Here is a 19,059-nt window from a genome sequence, read left to right on the forward strand (position 1 = left end):
ACGGGCCGGCAGAATGTTGGATAAGTGAATATCTTGGATAATAAGGAGAGATTAAGGAGAAGGTTATGATTTTACAAATTAAGCACCAAAACATCATGTTATACAACAAATTTGACAGGAAAGGTAGTTCAATATGCAGTAATGCTACGTAGTAATTACTGTATTTACAAATTTAGCACCAAAATATCAGGATATATTGAGAACATTGACTACAAAAATGCATTGGATAATCCAGAACGTTGGATAAGCGAATGTTGGATAAGTGAGACTCTACTGTAATTACAACATAACATTACTGTGTATTGAGCTACTTTTCTGTCGATTTTGTTGTATAACATGATGTTTTGGTGCTTAATTTGTAAAATCATAACCTAATTTGATGTTTAATAGGCTTTTCCTTAATCCCTCCTTATTATCCAAGATATTCGCTTATCCAAGCTTCTGCCAGCCCGTTTAGCTTGGATAAGTGAGACTCTACTGTAATTGTTCCTTTTGTTTATTTTTTAAAAAACATTTTGAGAAGGATTGAAAAGCACTGAGAGAAAGATTCTAATATTGATGCCTCTTCTAACCCTGGATCTGAGTCAAATATTTGCAATTTTTTAACAGAAGACAAATTTATTTATTTATTTACAACATTTATACCCCGCCCTTCTCACCCGAGGGGACTCAAGGCAGCTTACAAAGATTGGCAAAATTTAATGCCCAAATTGCAATCATAAAAACAAAACAATATAAACAGATCTGTTAATAACATTGTTAAAACACATTACAAAAAACCTTAAAAACATATATATAATTAATTCCATTCATCCGAGATCCTCATGCTTCATCCTTAAATCAGGCCATGTCAACTTTGTCATTTACTCATCAAAAGCTTGGGCACTTATAACCATGTTTTCACGGCCCTTCTGAAAAGTCTTGAACACTATTATGCAAACAGAATTAAATCTTTTTGCTTACTTCACTATCTGAAATAAAGATTGGGGTTTTTTTATAAAGAGAATGGTAAAAGTTTCTGCTTCCATAAGAACACTGCGTGTGTACAGGAGGCTCAGGATCCGGCCGTAAATATTCTATGGCAGCTTTAAAAACTAGATTATTACAGAATTCAATTTAGTATGCAACAGGCAACTTCATCAGATACATGAAGCCGAGAAGGTCATTTAAAGACTGAGGTGCTCTGGGGAATAAATAAAATTGAAAGCTCATTATTACAGATACAGCAACACATGATAATTCTTGAGAAGCCAAGTAGGTTATGTGCAAATATGAATATGAGACAGTTTACTTTTTGCCGAGTAGGGACCGTGTATATACTTTTCAGACTTTGAAGATACAACAGGCATGTTAATAAGTTCAACCTTTGCAGCTTCTTCCACCATTGCCCCTTGAAGTTCTGTTTAAATATATCATATTTACTTGAGTCTAATGCTCACCATTTTTGGCTAAGCCGAAGTGCTGGCATTGTCCATAGACACCTCCAAGGTCATGTCGCCAGCATGACCGCATGGAACACCGTTACCATCCCACCAGAGCAGTACCTATTGATCTACTCACATTTGCAAGTTTTCGAACTGCTAGGTTGGCAGAAGCTGGGGCTAACAGTGAGAGCTCTCTCTGCTTCCCAGATTCGAACCGCCTACCTTTTGGTCAGCAAGTTCAGCAGCTTAATAGATAATATACCGCAAATATGACAAGCTTTGAACTAATAGTGGTTTTTATATCCAAGGTGTTTTAATAATGCTGTACTTACTTGGTTTTATCTTGTTTTTAATTATGTCGGTGCTAATCCATGACATATGTAGTATTTGAAGGGCATATCCTGACATTGATATTTGCAGCATTTTAATGTTTTAATGATTTATATAGGGTTTTAATGGCATGTTTTATATTGTACTAGCTGTGCCCGGCCACGCATTGCTGTGGCAAAGTGGTGGTGGTATTGGTTAAAAATTGTTGTGTAATTTTTATTTGACTTTATTTGCATTTTTTAATTAATTTTATTGTGAGTTATATTTTTATTTATTATATTTTATTATTTTCTTGTATTATTTTTAGTTATTTTCTGTTATTTTAGTATTTTATTGTATTAATTTTTTAGTGTTTTTTATTATTTTTTATTGGGTTGCTAGGAGACCAAGTTGGAGGAGCTTAGCCTTCTAACTGGCAGCAATTGGATAAAAGCAATTATTCCTCTTTCTCTAATTAGGAGTTTATTTTTCTTTTCTTTTTGTTGTATCAACCTAGAGGCGTGGATGATGGGTTGTGTTGTCAAATTTCGAGGTTGGAGGGCCTGTCGTTTTGTTGTTTTGTGGGTCGCCATGATGCCATCACTCTTTTATATATATAGATTTGATGATCTGGCTTTTGTGTATTTGTTTGTTTGTCTTGCATGCGAAAGACCTATGGTCTAAGCATTCAATAAATTTGGATTTGGAATATGACAATCTCAGTTTAGTCATCTTGCCTTCCAGGGAGAGTTCAAGCTTGATTCCCTCTGGGGCCCATTTATTGGTATTTTAGCAGCATATAGTATCAATTTTATTAAATTTAACATTTAATTTAGTATTATTTATTGTTTCTTACTATTCCTAGGGTGGCAATGAAAAAAAAAATGAAATTTTCATAAAAACTAGAGAATCAAGTTATTGTTTATTGCTTTATTCATATTGCTTCACGGGGACTCAAGGTAGCTTACGAGAATTAAGAGATGTGGATAAAATTATTAATAAAAATATTAAAAGCTAACATATAAAGAAGGTATCAACATAATTAAAATAATCCTATACATGTCTATTCAGAAATACGACCAACTAGGTTAATTGTTAACTTCCGGCTAATTGTAGAAGTCATAACTTTTAATAAAGTCTGAGACATAGACTTTTTCGAGGTATTTTCAGGTCGCATTTCTCCCGATTCCGCACTGAATTCAGACTCCCTCTACTGGGCTGCATCGGAATCTCCGTTTGCACACCCTTAGGCATCTGCAGCATCAAGGTGGGCGGATGGATTTTTGCCCAGCAGCTGACAAGTCATATCAAAATTATTTTTTATTATTACAGTTCTTATGTGTTTCCTCCTGAAACTCCTCCTTTCGAGATAAACTGTTAGAATATATTTATTATAATAATATCATCTACTGATCACAGTTTGGAATGTCAGTTCTCGAAAAGGAAGTAATTACTATGGTCGTCCAATGAGTAATGACTCGTTGCCGCGATCCAGAAAGTGATTCACCAAATTACTTGTTGCTAAAATGTTATGGATATCATGGCTGGTATAATGTCGGCGATGCTATGGCATGAGAAAAATACGAGAAAATGCTCTCCCATTTCAGGGTTGTTGTATGTCTTTTGGGCTGTGTGGCCATGTTCCAGAAGTATTCTCTCCTGACGTTTCGCCCACATCTATGGCAGACATCCTCAGAGGTTGTGAGGTATGGATAAACTAGGTAAGGAAAGGAAAGAATATATATCTGTGGAGAGTCCAGGGTGTGGCAAGAGTCCTTTGTCACTGAGAAGCCAGGATTAATGTTTCAGTTAATCACCCTAATTAGCATTGGAAAGGTTTTGTCTCTTGCCTGGGGGCATCCTTTGTTCCCAGGCAAGAGACAAAACCTTTCCAATGCTAATTAGGGTGATTAATGCCTTTCCAATGCCTTTCCTGGACAATGCTAGTCTACTACTCGGGCACATCATAGCAGGCCAAGGCACTGCAAAATGAATTGTACATGGATACATTGGGAAGAGAGCTCCCAGTGGCGCAGTGGGTTAAACCGCTGAGCTGGTGAACTTGCTGACCAAAAGGTCAGCGGTTCGAATCCGGGGAGTGTGGTGAGCTCCCGCTGTTAGCCCCAGCTTCTGCCAACCTAGCAGTTCGAAAACATGCAAATGTGAATAGATCAATAGGTACCGGCGGGAAGGTAACGCTGCTCCATGCAGTTATAACTCAGCAAAGTCAGTGCACACCTAGTAGTAAACAACAGGAGAGGACCCTATTACATAGAAAATTACCAAATTACAGTCCTAACACTGGCAAGAAAATAGTAACACTGCTTCAGCTCATTACTACAAAATAATATTTATATACTCGAGTATAAGCCGACCCAAATATAAGCCGAGGCATCTAATTTTACCACAAAAAAACTGGGAAAACATTGACTCCAGTATAAGCCGAGGGTGGTAAATTTAAGAAATAAAAACAGATACAGTAGAGTCTCACTTAGACAACATAAACAGGCCGGCAGAATGTTGGATAAGCGAATATGTTGGATAATAAGGAGGAATTAAGGAAAAGCCTATTATACATCAAATTAGGTTATGATTTTACAAATCAAGCACCAAAACATCATGTTTAACAACAAATTTGACAGAAAAAGCAGTTCAATACACAGTAATGCTATGTAATAATAAGTGTATTTACAAATTTAGCACCAAAATATCACGATGTATTGAAAACATTGACTACAAAAACGTGTTGGATAATCCAGAACATTGGATAAGTGTTGGATAAGTGAGACTCTACTGCACCAATAAAATTACGTTAATTGAGGCATCAGTTTTAAATATTTACATAAAGCTCAAATTTAAGACTGTCCAACTCTGATGAAATCATTATTCTCATCTTCTTCATGTTCTTATGTATCCTTTTAATAATAATAGAGTAAAATAATACATAAATATAGGAAAATAATACAACTAATAATAAATAGAGTAAAATGATAAATGCAATAATAAAATCAGAGTGAAATAATAAATGTATTATTAATAATAATAAAAATAGAGTAAAATAAATGTAATAGTAGCAACAATAATAGAGAAAAATAATAAATGTAATAATACCAATAATAGAGAAAAATAATAAATGTACCATATATTCTTGAGTATAAGCTGACCCAAATATAAGCCAACCAGGACCCTCACCCAAGTATAAGCCGAGGGGGGCTTTTTCAGTCTTAAAAAAGGGCTGAAAAACTAGGCTTATACTTGAGTATATACAGTAATTAAGTGTCAAACTATGTGTATGTGCATTCAAGTTGTCTGTCAGCTTGAATGCAAGGAATATTCAGAGGTGTTTTTGTCAGTTCCTTCCTCTGAAATACAGCCCACAGTACCTGGTATTGTAGGATATATTTCAGAAGATATAGCCTACAGCACCATCCATACACTGCTTTATCTTAATCTGTCATCAATATCAAAATGTCTTGCAAGGAAATTCTACGCTAGTGAAAATATACATATATTGCGTTTTGTTGAACTACTGGCAGCTAGCTTTGTGCATAAAAGTAACCACACTAACCCTGTATCTTTAAAATATTCATAGCCAGAAATTTTGTGATGCAGGGTCATAAGGACATGCGGCAAGTCAAAATGAAATGGCATAAATTTAACTTGAATGACTCTAATATGTTTTAAATTGTTATATTTGAATAGTAAGTGATAAATGCCAAGTGACTGACATTCATCCCAATGAATCAATTCAGATGTAATGGGAAAAATATAACTTTCCATGATGAACAAGAGCATGTGGAACCTTCGGGTTCACATCTGCAGGCCTCCACATTATCCATAAGGAGAGGAAGGCAATTAAATTCTTTCATTTTGCCATATCGTATGAATGTGCCAAGCACTAAGGATCATATAAAAAATGGTGCCAGTTGTTCTTGGAAGGACAAACACCAGGAAATGGTGTTGTGAGATTGTAGGGCTCAGTTTAGGAGCCCCCGGTGGTGCAGTGTGTTAAAGCGCCGAGCTGCTAAACTTGCTGACCGAAAGATCGCAGGTTCGAATCCAGAGAGTGGAGTAAGCACCCACTGTTAGCCCCAGCTTCTGCCAACCTAGCAGTTTGAAAACATGCAAATGTGAGTAGATCAATAGGTACCGCTCTGGCGGGAAGGTAACGGCGCTCCATACAGGCTAACCTAGCAGTTTCAAAACATGCAAATGTGAGTAGATCAATAGGTACCACTCTGGCGGGAAGGTAACGGCGCTCCATACAGGCTAACCTAGCAGTATGAAAACATGCAAATGTGAGTAGATCAATAGGTACCGCTCTGGCGGGAAGGTAACGGCGCTCCATACAGGCTAACCTAGCAGTTTGAAAACATGCAAATGTGAGTTGATCATTAGGTACCACTCTGGCGGGAAGGTAACGGCGCTCCATACAGGCTAACCTAGCAGTTCAAAAACAGGCAAATATGAGTAGATCAATAGGTACCGCTCCGGCGGGAAGGTAACGGCGCTCCATGCAGTCATGCCATTGGCCACATGATCTTGAAGGTGTCTATGAACAACACCGGCTCTTCGGCTTAAAATGGAGATGAGCACCAAACCCAGAGTCGAACATGACTAATGTCAAGGGGAAACCTTTACCTTTACCTAAATCCAACACTATACTAAAAAAAACAAAAAACCAGAATCACACTTTAGAGTTAAGAGTTTAATGTGGTGGAATAACTTCTGGTTGCCATTTGTTTTGGATTAATGACATGTTATATTTACTTCAGAATTACTGCAGCATGAAACAAAAACGCATTACTGCTTTGGAAAATTATAAAGTACTTGAGCCTTTATTTTCCATCTGTCATCTTATATTGGTGTTGGGCTCAGTTAGGCATCCAGCTGTCAGTCACATTTGGATATTGAATTGTTGTTGCCAACAGGAGATTCGTACATAAAACTTCTTATTTTTCTCACCTGTTAATGTGCAACTACACAAATCAGCACTGAGACTGCTACAGTAAAATCGTATTCTATTATAAGCAGAATTAAAATGTTCTTTCCCTTTCTTTACAGTATTATATAAATTAGTCCCAAACTGAATTTATGTTTAGTAGAAAAATATAGCTATAGGAAACTCAATCATGGAAATTCACTGGATGGCATTAGATAGATCATACAATCTCTGCTTTAGCAATCCTCTTCTGAATAAATAAATCTTACGATTGAAATCCAACGATACTCTAAGTTGAAAAAGAAATTGCATAATATGAACAACAGAAAAAGCATGCACAAATTATTCCATAGATTGTCACATTTATTTTAACAGCTTCTCTGGAAAGAAGTCTGAAGCATCTAAACCAGAGTTTTGAGGAGGCGAGGAGACATGACTGGAAATATTTTGTTACTTAGGTCTTTTCTTGTATGCATATTCAAAAACAGATAGCCTTCAGGTTGCAGTGTGGGTTGAAAAACACTATTCCAGAGGCAATATTGTATTTCTTCTTCACAATCACTATCACTGGATCTAAGTAACACCAAGAGAAGTAGCAGGACAACTGTCTGAAATAGCTTGGAGCAGGAATGAAAAACATACCCAGTATGTTAAAATTCTGAAAACGACATCTGCAACATCATGAAGTGTGCGCTGTATGTTGGTAAGAAAGACTTTATAGCCAAGATGTCAGTTTTCATAGTGTTTACTTTGACGACATTCCCTTTCTTCTGCTTATCTCCATTTTTGTTCACTGTCTCAAGAATAGCCTAAATCAAGACATAGCAAGTAACAATTTTGAACTTACAGGCACTGTCATGGGCAATTATTGTCACTCCTTGAAAGATAACTTCTGCAGAGCCTTTGGCTATGAAGGTCAGATCTTATGAGCCACTGTGCTTGGAGTCTCACCTCATGGGATTTAGCATGAATACTCTACTGCCATCATGAGGAGTCCATTTGAGTTGGCAGAATATGACTCTAGACTAGACATCTCATCTTTGCCCAGCCCAGACCTGATCTATTTTGAGTTAAAAGAAAGAGATAGACTTACTGTTTAAATCTCTCCTGTACAGTGATGTGTGGCATTGCAATCCAGAATCAATAGAAATGCACACAATCTGATGATGCAGAGAGCTGACCTCCAACAAGACCACCTGAAGCACCCAACACTCTTGGCCAAATGCTAAGAATGAACCATTGGCACCGATGCTGGATTTTTCTTGACTTGTTTAAAGAAGAAATTTCTATATGGTGACTAAAAGGAAGGAAGGAAGGAAGATCAATTGAAAGAGGAAACCAACCCAGCCTCCTGTCATGATCTCCAATCTTTGACATCTCTGGACGCGCTGACAAAGAACAGATTCCAGCCATAAAACAGGCCAGCCATAAAAACTCAATGACCCTCTGGTATGTGAGAGCCCCTATATAAATGGGCTAAAGAGAAGGTTCTGGTATTCTGTACAATAAAACCTGTTGGAATCTACCAGCGTGTGTCTTGGTGCTTTCTTCTGGTGGAAGATTTACCCACAGCACAACTGGGAGAAGAGAACCCGACAATTTGTACAGAATACCAGAACCTTCTCTTTAGCAAGCCCCTATATAAATGGGCTAAAGAGAAGATTCTGGTATTCTGTACAATAAAACCTGTTGGAATCTACCAGCGTGTGTCTTGGTGCTTTCTTCTGGTGGAAGACTTACCCACAGCACAACTGGGAGAAGAGAACCTAACACCTCCATAGCCTAGGAGCAACCACTAAGTCTGGATCTATACTGCCATATAATCCAGTTCCAAATGCATATTAACAGCTTTGAAGCTGACTGTACGAGTTTACACTGCCATATAATCCAGTTCAATGCAATTAATCTGCATTCAGAAACTGGATTATATAGCAGTGTAGGTGGGCTAAGAAGGAAGGTTCTTTCCCATGTCCTCACCAGACAAGCTTGTGAAAACTCTCAGATAAAAACTGTAATGCCTGGGAAGGCTCATATAGGGAAATGTCGTATTTCAGATAGTGTGAGCTTGAGCTATATGAGGTCATAACCAGCACATTGACGGCCTCATTGTGAGTATCTTGCAGTAATCCAAAAATGATATAAATGTCACATTGGTCAGAACTCAAAGCCCAGCCATCACACCAATTTTATTTATGAAAACACACTCCTGGCATGGCCAAACTCAATTTTTAAGGTGAGAAAGAGTTATAGATGAACTAGCATATTTTTCATGGACTGGGGTTTAAAACTCTTTGTTTCTAAAGTTGTTAAAAAGTAAATGTTTTTCCTATATGTGATGGTATATTGTATGAAATGCTAGAAAGTAGGGGTGGAGAAGAGGGAATTAATTGCATGGTTGACTACATCGATGACCATAACAACAGCAGAAATTTGACAAGATCCAGGCAAGCAAATGTATAATCTATATCATGGACAGAGACTATAGAAAATGTTGAAGTGCTAGAATCACAAGTGGATAGGCTCAGAAGAGAGAATCAAAGAACAGAGAGCCATAACCATTCATCATAATTCCTGTAAGGGATAAAAGCAGTAGGTAGAGATAAAGGCATATACTGCCAATTCCTCTTATCCTGTTTTTCTTCATTTTGAACTCATTTCATCTCTAGTCATTTTATTGGGAGCACAGAGCCAGGGGACATGGACTTGGATGCATATACTAGGATAAATACTCATTTATGTCTATTCTCTTAACAGGTGGATTGGCAACTCATACAGAGTATTAACATTGTTTATGTCAATGCCACAACTTTCTGAACTAGCATGATAAAAAAAACAATCTGTTATATTTTAATAAAATGAACCAAACCCTTCAGTTTGGCTCAAAACAATTTTAACGTAATCACCCAACACCAGTTGTCTTTCTAAATGCAATAGCTATAACCTTCAAGGTCTAGCACCAAAATTATTCCTCACAAGTGACACCAGAAATGGCCTTATTAGCCTTGTAGGCTACACTGTATTCCTCAAATTTGGGCTATGAAAGATATACAGCTGTCAAAAGCAAATGACTGTCTTAAGTATCGTGCTGTTTCCGAGGAATACTGAAGTCTAGAACAGAGCAGCCTTTTAGAAGTAAGTCAAGATGACTTATTTCTTCCAAAACCATTTCTTTACTGTATTCATTTTAACACAAAATCAAGGCCATCTTAGAAGCCTACAGAGTCACTTTCTCTAATTTAATATTGGGTGGAATCTTGTATGTTTTGATTACATATATTGGCCAGTTTGCTTTGTACTGTATTATATTTCTTGTGTTTTATCTGAATAATTTATTTTACTGTCGTATATTTTTATATGGATCCCCTGGTGGCACAGCGGATTAAACTGCTGAGCTGCTGAACTTGCTGACCAAAAGGTCAGTGGTTCGAATAAAAAACATGCAAATATGAGTAGATCAATAGGTACTGCTCCGGTGGGAAGGTAATGATGCTCCTTGCGGTCATGCTGGCCACATGACCTTGGAGGTGTCTACGGACAACGCCGGCTCTTCAGCTTAGAAATGGAGATGAGCACCAACCCACAGAACCAGACATGACTAGACTTAATGTCAGGGGAAAACCTTTACCTATAGTTTTATATTTTGTTATTTGGTTCCCTCTGTTTATGTGTATGCACAAATATTTTAGCGTATACACCTTTGGCAGATCACACTGCTTTCCACTGCTTTACTTGTAAAGGACATATACATTGATGGCGACAAAGATGATAATGCCCATTATGTACAAGTTTCAGAAAAGGCCTACATTATTAGTGTAATAAATCACATAACACTAACACATTTTTATCCAGTGATCAGACAAATCTGACCCTTATCGGACCTACTAGGAGTCATATCATGCACATTTCAGAGTCCATTTTATTACTTGTATACAAACTAAGATTAAGATCACAGTACCATTGTGCAGACATGATGGAGCTCAAAGACGGAGAAGCAGAGTGCATATCTAGATATTATGCAGAAGAAAAGACAACAAAGAATGCATATGTAGAACAGACTGGCAGTAGCTCTAAGGCAGTGGTTCTCAACCTGTGGCTCCCCAGGTGTTTTGGCCTACAACTCCCAGAAATCCCAGTCAGTTTACCAACTGTTAGGATACACAACCCTAACACTGGAGGTAATGACAATTGCACAGTCCGTTAGTTAAAAATAAGGAATGTTATGTAACGTCATAATTAATCAGTTTTTAATCATCACAGCTGAAACATTATTATCATGAGCTTAATTCTGGAACTTATAATGTTTAGAGGGCAAATTCTTACGGTTTTTATTTAGTTGAACTAATTAAAAAGTTATTATAATACTCCTATGGTGCAATAAGGGTCTTTGGACCATAATAAAATGTTGCTGTTGTTATTGTTTTACTCCTGTGTTTTAGACCAGTTCATCAAAATATATGCATAATCAATAGAAGTACCAGATATTTTTCTTTCAAAATGAACCTCCACCAAAATATGCCAACCTAGCAGTTCGAAAACATGCCAATGTGAGTAGATCAATAGGTACCGCTCCGGCGGGAAGGTAATGGCGCTCCATGCAGTCATGCCGGCCACATGACCTTGGAGGTGTCTAAGGACAACACTGGCTCTTCGGCCTAGAAATAGAGATGAGCACCAACCCACAGAGTGTGAGTAGATGAATAGGTATAGCTCCGGCGGGAACGTAACGGCGCTCCATGCAGTCATGCCAATGGCCACATGACCTTGGAGGTGTCTATGGACAACGCCGGCTCTTCGGCTTAGAAATGGAGATGAGCACCAACCCCCAGAGTCAGACATGACTGGACTTAACGTCAGGGGAAAGCCTTTACCCTTTACCTTTAGAGTCTCACTTATCCAACACTCGCTTATCCAAGGTTCTGGATTATCCAAGGCATTTTTGCAGTCAATGTTTTCAATATATCATGATATTTTGGTGCTAAATCCATAAATACAGTAATTACAACATAACATTACTGCGTATTGAACTGCTTTTTCTGTCCAATTTGTTGTATAACATGATGTTTTGGTGCTTCATTTGTAAAATCATCACCTAATTTGATGTTTAATAGGCTTTTCCTTAATCCCTCCTTATTATCATCATCATCATCATCATCATTTAATTACTTATTAATCGCCCTCCATCCACGATGCTCTAGGCGATTTACAAGATAAAAAAGGATAGAAATACATACATACAAATATTGATTAAAAATATTAAAATAGATTAAAAGCTCTAGTAAAGAGCCAGGTCTTGAGTGTGAGGGTAAAAGGCCCCAACTCACGCATGGCTCTCATATAGGGCGGCAAGGCATTCCATCAGGCAGGGGCAGAAACAGAAAAAGCTCTGCGCCTGGTCCTCTCCAAGTGCACTTCTCTAGGACCCGGTACATAGAGTAAGTCTCGTTGGGATGGTCGTTGCGACCTCCGATGATGGGAGCAGGAGAGACGGTCCCTAAGATACGATGGGCCCAGGCCGTAAAGAGTTTTAAAAGTCAGGACTAGCATCTTATATAGACCACGGTAATCTGTTGGAAGCCAATGCAGATGCTGCAGCACTGGTGTTATGTGGCATTTCATAGGTGTTCTTGTGAGTAGCCTGGCTGCCGCATTTTGAACAATACGGAGCTTCCAGGTCGTGGACATCGGAAGCCCAACATACAGGGCGTTGCAATAGTCCAAGATATTCGCTTATCCAAGGTTCTGCCGGCCTGTTTAGCTTGGATAAGTGAGACTCTACTGTACTTTAAATAATAATTTACAAGACAACCACAATAGTATACAAATTATACCAAAGACAACAAATGTAACCAATTTTAATGTACTAACCAACATGTGGCCCTCTATAAATTGTTTAGTCTTCAAAGGCTACAAAATAATTCTTAAAAAAGAGAGATACATTATTTCGTTTTCCTTCCTGAAATAAAGTCTTGCTACTCCACTGAATGCATTGAACATCCTTTACATTGTAACACGGCTGAAACTCTGTTACATTCACATCCCTTTTGTTCTACCAGGTACAAGCTTGTGAATAAGTTGCTGAGAATGAACATCACGGGACACAATGGGGTTTACTTGTGAGAAGGCACACCTAGGCTTGCACTGCATGTTGAACACCCATAAAAATGGCCATTCATTTGTCAACACTGAATCTTTCCAATGAAATTGTGCCTCAGTTTCTCTTAAAGTGGGAGCAGGAAACATGAGATCCTTCAGGTGTTGAACTGCAACTTCCATCAGCCCAGGGAAAATAGGAATTGCTTTCTAACTTCCACATATTCCTGATTCCGGTTCCAAATGTCTTAAAACAGGGGTCTGTAAATAAAGGCCTGTGGGCCAGATGTGACCTTCCAAGGTGATTTATCCATCTTCAGCCCTAATGACATAACTCTGAAACTACTTTAAGGCACACAAGAACAACAATCCTAATGAATTGGGCTATTTCATCAGCCAAAAGCAAACCCACACTGTCTGGAAGGGGCTGGAAATCACTAACACCTGATGTAAAAGTAATTCAAATCATATTCACTTGTGGTTATTCTTCCTACACCAAACACTGTATCACTGATAATAATCAAATAATAATCAATTATTATGTATGTATGTATCTGAGCAAATGTAACCCAACACGAGGTGAAGGTTTCTTCCACTATTTGTCCATAGAAAGCCATTGCTAAAGGTCATTTTAATTCATTCAGGCATCTGCCTCGAAAACTAGTTTCATTACAGACTTCAAGAAATCCATTTTAAATAGCTGTTCTAATATTTGTCTTGCAAAAGGTCAGAATGGTATTGAGTCTTGTAGTCGTTGCAGCTGTATACAAAGTAGTGAGAGAGAGAGAGAATTGTGCATTTGGATTTGCAATAAAAAGGATTTGGGGTAAACAAAGCAATAACCCACCAAGATTTGTAGACCTCAATGCCTAAAGTTTCAGAAGGATGGGGAATTGTAAGCATATGAAAGACAGGGAAAGGGACTCATGGTTGGGGCACTTACCAAGAAGACTATTTCCATCCTTTTGGACTTGGATGGAGAAAGTTCAGCACACAAAAGTAAATGCTGACGAGGCAGGGCCAAAGCTGACTTAGTTGCATAGCCCCTCCCTCGCCACTCAAACTGTCCAATGATTAGCATAGGGCTCTTCCCGAGGAAATTCTAGACTTTCAAAGGAAGGAGAAGGGTGTGGGGAGAGGGAAGGGGATTCTGAAATCTCTGAACTATAATAGGATCATGACACGAGAGTATTCTCACTACAGAGCGGCACAAACATTCATGTCTCCATGATGCACAGGATTAGAAAAGGACATGCACGGTGCAGCTTGATCCACCTCCGGAATGTTTCACGGCCAGAATCACAGGGTTGTAGTGTGTTTTCCAGGCTGTCTGGCCATGTTCCAGAAGCATTCTCTCCTGATGTTTCACCTACATCTATGGCAGGCATTGTGAGCCTCTGAAATGCTGGCAGAAAAATCCTTAAGGAAAGTGTGCACAATGTGCATGCAATGAAAATGCTTAGCCACATTTTCCCCTGGCATGGGAGCTCATGCTTTCCACCAGCTCACCCACACTAAACCAGTGGGGAACCCCAGAGTCCGCTCCATCGTAGCGTGACATACACACACACACATATATACACACACAACTGAAAGCAGCTCTTATTCATCAGCTTGGCCGGCGTCGCCAATTGTAATAACAGAGTTGTTGTATGTCTTTCGGGCAGTGTGGCCATGTTCCAGAAGTATTCTCTCCTGACGTTTCGCCCACATCTAGGGCAGGCATTCTCAGAGGTTGTCCATACCTCACAACCTCTGAGGATGCCTGCTATAGATGTGGGCGAAACGTCAGGAGAGAATACTTCTGGAACATGGCCACACTGCCCGAAAGACATACAACAACCCTGTGATTCCGGCCATGAAAGCCTTCGACAACACGTGTAATAACCGAGCTCACACTTTGGCATCTGTGTTTGTTGCTGAGAATGGAGATATATATATATATATATATATATATATATATATATATATATATAAAAACTAGCCACAGAAATAAAAGGGAGAGATATTACTGGATACCCAGTGCCTGGTGTTGGTTATGGGAAGTCTCCGATTCTTTTCCCCAACTGCTACATGAACCCTCATTTAACAATCACGGTCCTTGATGTGGGAAAAGGCAGAGAGATGCGAATCAATCGCCCAGTTTGTCTGGGTTTAAATCCATGTTGAATGAGCAGGGCGCGAAACGTACAATGGTCCTCATTTTCCCCCCTCTGGCGCTCTCTTTTTACATGCCTGGTTTAGCCCCTCGCTGGCAGATTTATGGGCCCGTTTCTTTTGACAGCTTAACTCCGTTTGTATGTGTGTGTGAGAGAGAGAGACAGAGAGAGTGAGCGTCTGTCTATAATACATACACACACACACACAGGCATCCAGAAGTTAACTCTCCCTTGCCTGGCAGAACTGAACTGCAGATTCATGCCCAGCCAGTGAAAGGTAAAAATTAGTCCAGAGGCTGGGATAGGATTACAGGGAGAGACTGCAGGGGACATTGCCAATGGCTATCCCTGCCATGACTGTTTATAGAGAGGCAGCTCTTTTGAATACAAAGCCCATTGTTAGAGAAAGGGAAGGAGGGAGGGATGGAGAGAGAGAGAGAGAAAGGGGAGGGGGCTGCAGTGCTAGGCTGTCTCTCCACTATCAAGCCAGGGCTTTCTGTCTCGCTCTTTCCTTGAGCAGCAGAAATGTTTGCAGACGTCTTTTCTGCATGATGAGACCGCAGACACAACACCTCGAATCACAGAATCCTAGAGTTGGTTGGAAGAGACCTCCACTCCAACCCCATTCTTCCAAAAATCACATTCACAGCTCCATCCAACCTCTGTTTCAAAACCTCCTCTACAATCCGGGGCAGAGAGTTCCACTGCTGAACAGCTCTCTCTCACCGTGAAGTTCTTCCTAATGTTCAGGTGGAACCTCCTTTCATGTAATTTGAAGCCTATGTTCCACTGCGTCCTAGGGCTCTTCCACACAGACATATAACGCAGAATATCAAGGCAGAAAATCCCACAATGTCTGCTTTGAACATGGTTATATGGCAGTGTGGACTCAGGGCCCTTCCAGGCAGCCATAGAACCCAGAATATGAAGGCAGAAAAATCCCACAATATGTGCTTTGAACTGGGTTATCTGAGTGCAGGGCCATAGCCATAACAAAATTTCCGGAGGAAATGGTTTTTAGAGAATAATGAAGAGTAGTTCCATAACAAAAAATAATAATTTAGAAATAGGCTCCATCGATGAACTGCAGTGGACACTCAAGAGAGATAAACTTCAGTGGACACTCATGGAGATTTGGATAAACTGGGAGGGTTGAACCCCTAACACACACACACACCCCTTGGATACAGCCCTGTCTGAGTCCACATTGCCATATATTCCAGTTCAAAGAGGAAAATGTGAGATTTTATTCAGCTGTGTGGAAGGGGCCCTAGTCTCCAGGGCAGCAGAAAACAAGCTTGCTCCCTCCTCCCTATGACTTGATCCATGTCTCCTCTCAGCCTTCTCTTCTGCAGGCTAAACATACTCACCTCTTTAAGCCACTCCTCACAGGGCTTATTTTCAGACTCTTGGTCAGTTGAGTCGCCCTCCTCTGGACACATCCTAATTTATCAATATCTCCCAGAATTGGGCACAGTGTAATTCCTTCCAGGTGTGGTGTGACTAAGGCAGAATAGAGGAGGAGCACGACTTCCATGGATCTATTGAGGCAGGCCAAAAATCCCATTTGCCTCTGTCAAAGCCCCCCAATATGACTTCCGTGTGTTATAGAACAAGAATTTGGGGGTCCTGCAGCAAGCAGGGAGAAAATAAGCCCATTGGGACTGAATCTAGGCACTAGAGTGCTATTGAGGCAGGCCAAAATCCCAATTACCTCTGCAAAAGCCCCCCAGTATGACTTCCTTGGAGCATTAGACTCTTATTGATGAATCATTAGACTCTTATTGATGAATGCCAAAATCCCAGTTACCTCTGTAAATGCTCCCCAATATGACTTTCCTGGATCTCAGGCACTAGACTCCTATTGATGAATGCCAAAATCCCATTGACCTCTGCAAAAAACCCCAATATGACTTCCTTGGAGCATTAGACTCTTATTGATAAAGGCCAAAATCCCATTTACCTCTGTGCAAGCCCCCCAATACGACTTCCCTGGATCTCAGGCACTAGACTCCTATTGAGATAGGCCAAAATCCCATTTACCTCTGCCAAAGCCCCCCAATATGACTTCCTTGGAGCATTAGACTCTTATTGATGAATGCCAAAATCCCATTTACCTCTGCCAAAGCCCCCAATATGACTTCCTTGGAGCATTAGACTCTTATTGATGAATGCCAAAATCCCACTGACCTCTGCCAAAGCCCCCCAATATGACTTTCCTGGATCTCAGGCACTAGACTCTTATTGATGAATGCCAAAATCCCATTTACCTCTGCCAAAGCCCTCCAATACGACTTCCCTGTGTTACAGAGCAAGAATTTGGGGGGTCCTTCAGCAAGTAGGGAGAAAACAAGCCCATTGGGACTGAATCTAGGCACTAGAGTCCTATTGAGGCAGACCAAGTGCCCCCCAATATGACATCCTTGGAGCATAACACGCTTATTGGTGAATGCCAAAGCCCCCCAATATGACTTCCCTGGAGCATTAGACTTATTGATAAATGCCAAAATCCCATTTACCTTTGCAGAAACCCCCAATATGACTTCCTTGAAGCATTAGACTCTTATTGACGAATGCCAAAATCCCATTGGCCTCTGTGAAAGCCCCCCAATACGACTTCCTTGGATCTCAGGCACTAGAGTGCTATTGAGGCAGGCCAAAATCCCATTTCCTTCTGTGCAAGCCCCCAACCCAACCCAACCCGAGTCCCCAGGCAGGCTTACCTTGTGCCAGGGCTTGCAACATGTGGAGCTGAAGCAGGAGAAACGCCCCCCATGCCCGCCAGAAGCACCCGCCGAAGTTTAACTTTCTTCTCTCGGGGCCTGGCAAGCCATGGCTGTTCCTCCTCCTCCTCCTCCTCCTCCTCCTCCTCCTGCTCTCCCTCGGCGGCGTCACTTCTCCTTCCTCCCCAGAGAAGCCCTCCGAGGCCGGCCCGGGCCCCCCAACTCGCCGGGGGCTTGCTCCTCGCATGGCTGCCTTGGAACCGCCGCCCCGAGCCGGAAAACAAGCCGGCAGGAATGCGAAACACATGTTCCCTTCCTCTCTGGGCTCCGCCGCCAATGGAGTGAGTGGGGAGGGGGCGATCGGAAGGCTCCGCGCCTGGCTGGGTGTGCACTCGGTGTGTGTTAAGTTTCCCGGCGTCAGTATTTCCAGCGATGGGAGTTCTTCATCATAGAACAAGGAAGGGAGAAATAAACAAACGCGTGCGTGGACTTCTCAGCAAGGCAGAGGCAGCACCGGCAGGCCACCCGAGGAGCACCTTCCATACCGCAAAGATGACGGAAACTGGTCCCCTTGGTTGGAAGGCAAGGCTCCTGCAACGCCCGGCTTCTTCTTCACCAGCATCGCAAGTTCGAAATCCTCCAGCTCAGGCTCCGCGACTCCCAAGATCCGCCCGTGACAGGTTTGGAGTCCACAGAGAGAGAGACAGAGAGGGAGAAAGCAGTGATTTAAATCCGATTTTCCTTCGTTGCATCAACGCCGGGGAAGATCCATAGCCAGGAGCAGGTAGAGAAAGGATCCAGCTCCTGAGGACGCTGCTTTGCAGTTGCAACCAGTTGAGGAAGAAGCAAGCAAGGAAGGGATGGGTCTCTCTCTCGCGCGCGCGTCCCTCTCTCCAACTCGAATGAGAAACCTGAGCAGAGACCCCTCCCCAGAGTCTCTCCTCCGCCAGCAGCGGGTCCCCAGCAGCTCCAGGCAGGCGGGTTTCTGGGTCAAAAGAGACACCAGACCCGGGGAACCAAGGCGAGAGGGAGCTGCAGGAATGAATAGCAGCAGCAGCAGCAACAAGGTGAATGGAGGCGTCTCTTTGGAAGGCTGGACTCCGGGGACCCTGGTTGCAGAAGCCTCCGCTTGCTTCTGCCACGCCAACAGGAGTATCCACAGGAGCAAGGCAGAGAGACAATGTCACCAGAGGCGGAAACAATATACTCTATCTATCTATCTATATCTAATGATATATCCAATGATAGAATTGGGCCAAACTTCCCACACAGAACTCCAGCAGAAAATACTGGAGGGATTTAGGAGGAGTTGACAGTGATTTAGAGGAGATGTACTTCACCAAAGGGGCTGGGCTGTGGCGCAGGCTGGTGAGCAGCCTGCTGCAATAAATCACTCTGACCGTGAGGTCATG

General features: G+C 41.1%; 1 protein-coding gene across 7 annotated transcripts in view; it reads right to left on the bottom strand.

Annotated features, from left to right (window-relative positions):
- Positions 1-18,796, bottom strand: part of sdk1 (sidekick cell adhesion molecule 1) — a 615,491-nt gene extending 596,695 nt beyond the window's left edge. For 4 of the 7 annotated variants that reach the window (XM_062964469.1, XM_062964468.1, XM_062964471.1 and 1 more), the window contains exon 1: positions 17,648-18,795. In XM_062964469.1, the coding sequence (XP_062820539.1) occupies positions 17,648-17,954 (307 nt within the window). In that variant the 5' untranslated portion in view covers positions 17,955-18,795. Of the gene's footprint in view, positions 1-13,708; positions 14,063-17,647 lie in introns of those variants that run through there. The other 3 variants (XM_062964472.1, XM_062964467.1, XM_062964473.1) reach the window with 3 other exon arrangements.
- Between the last annotated feature and the right edge of the window lie 263 nt (positions 18,797-19,059).

The sequence above is a fragment of the Anolis carolinensis genome, unplaced genomic scaffold (assembly GCF_035594765.1).
Source record: "Anolis carolinensis isolate JA03-04 unplaced genomic scaffold, rAnoCar3.1.pri scaffold_13, whole genome shotgun sequence".
In the NCBI taxonomy this organism is placed as follows: Eukaryota; Metazoa; Chordata; class Lepidosauria; order Squamata; family Dactyloidae; genus Anolis; species Anolis carolinensis.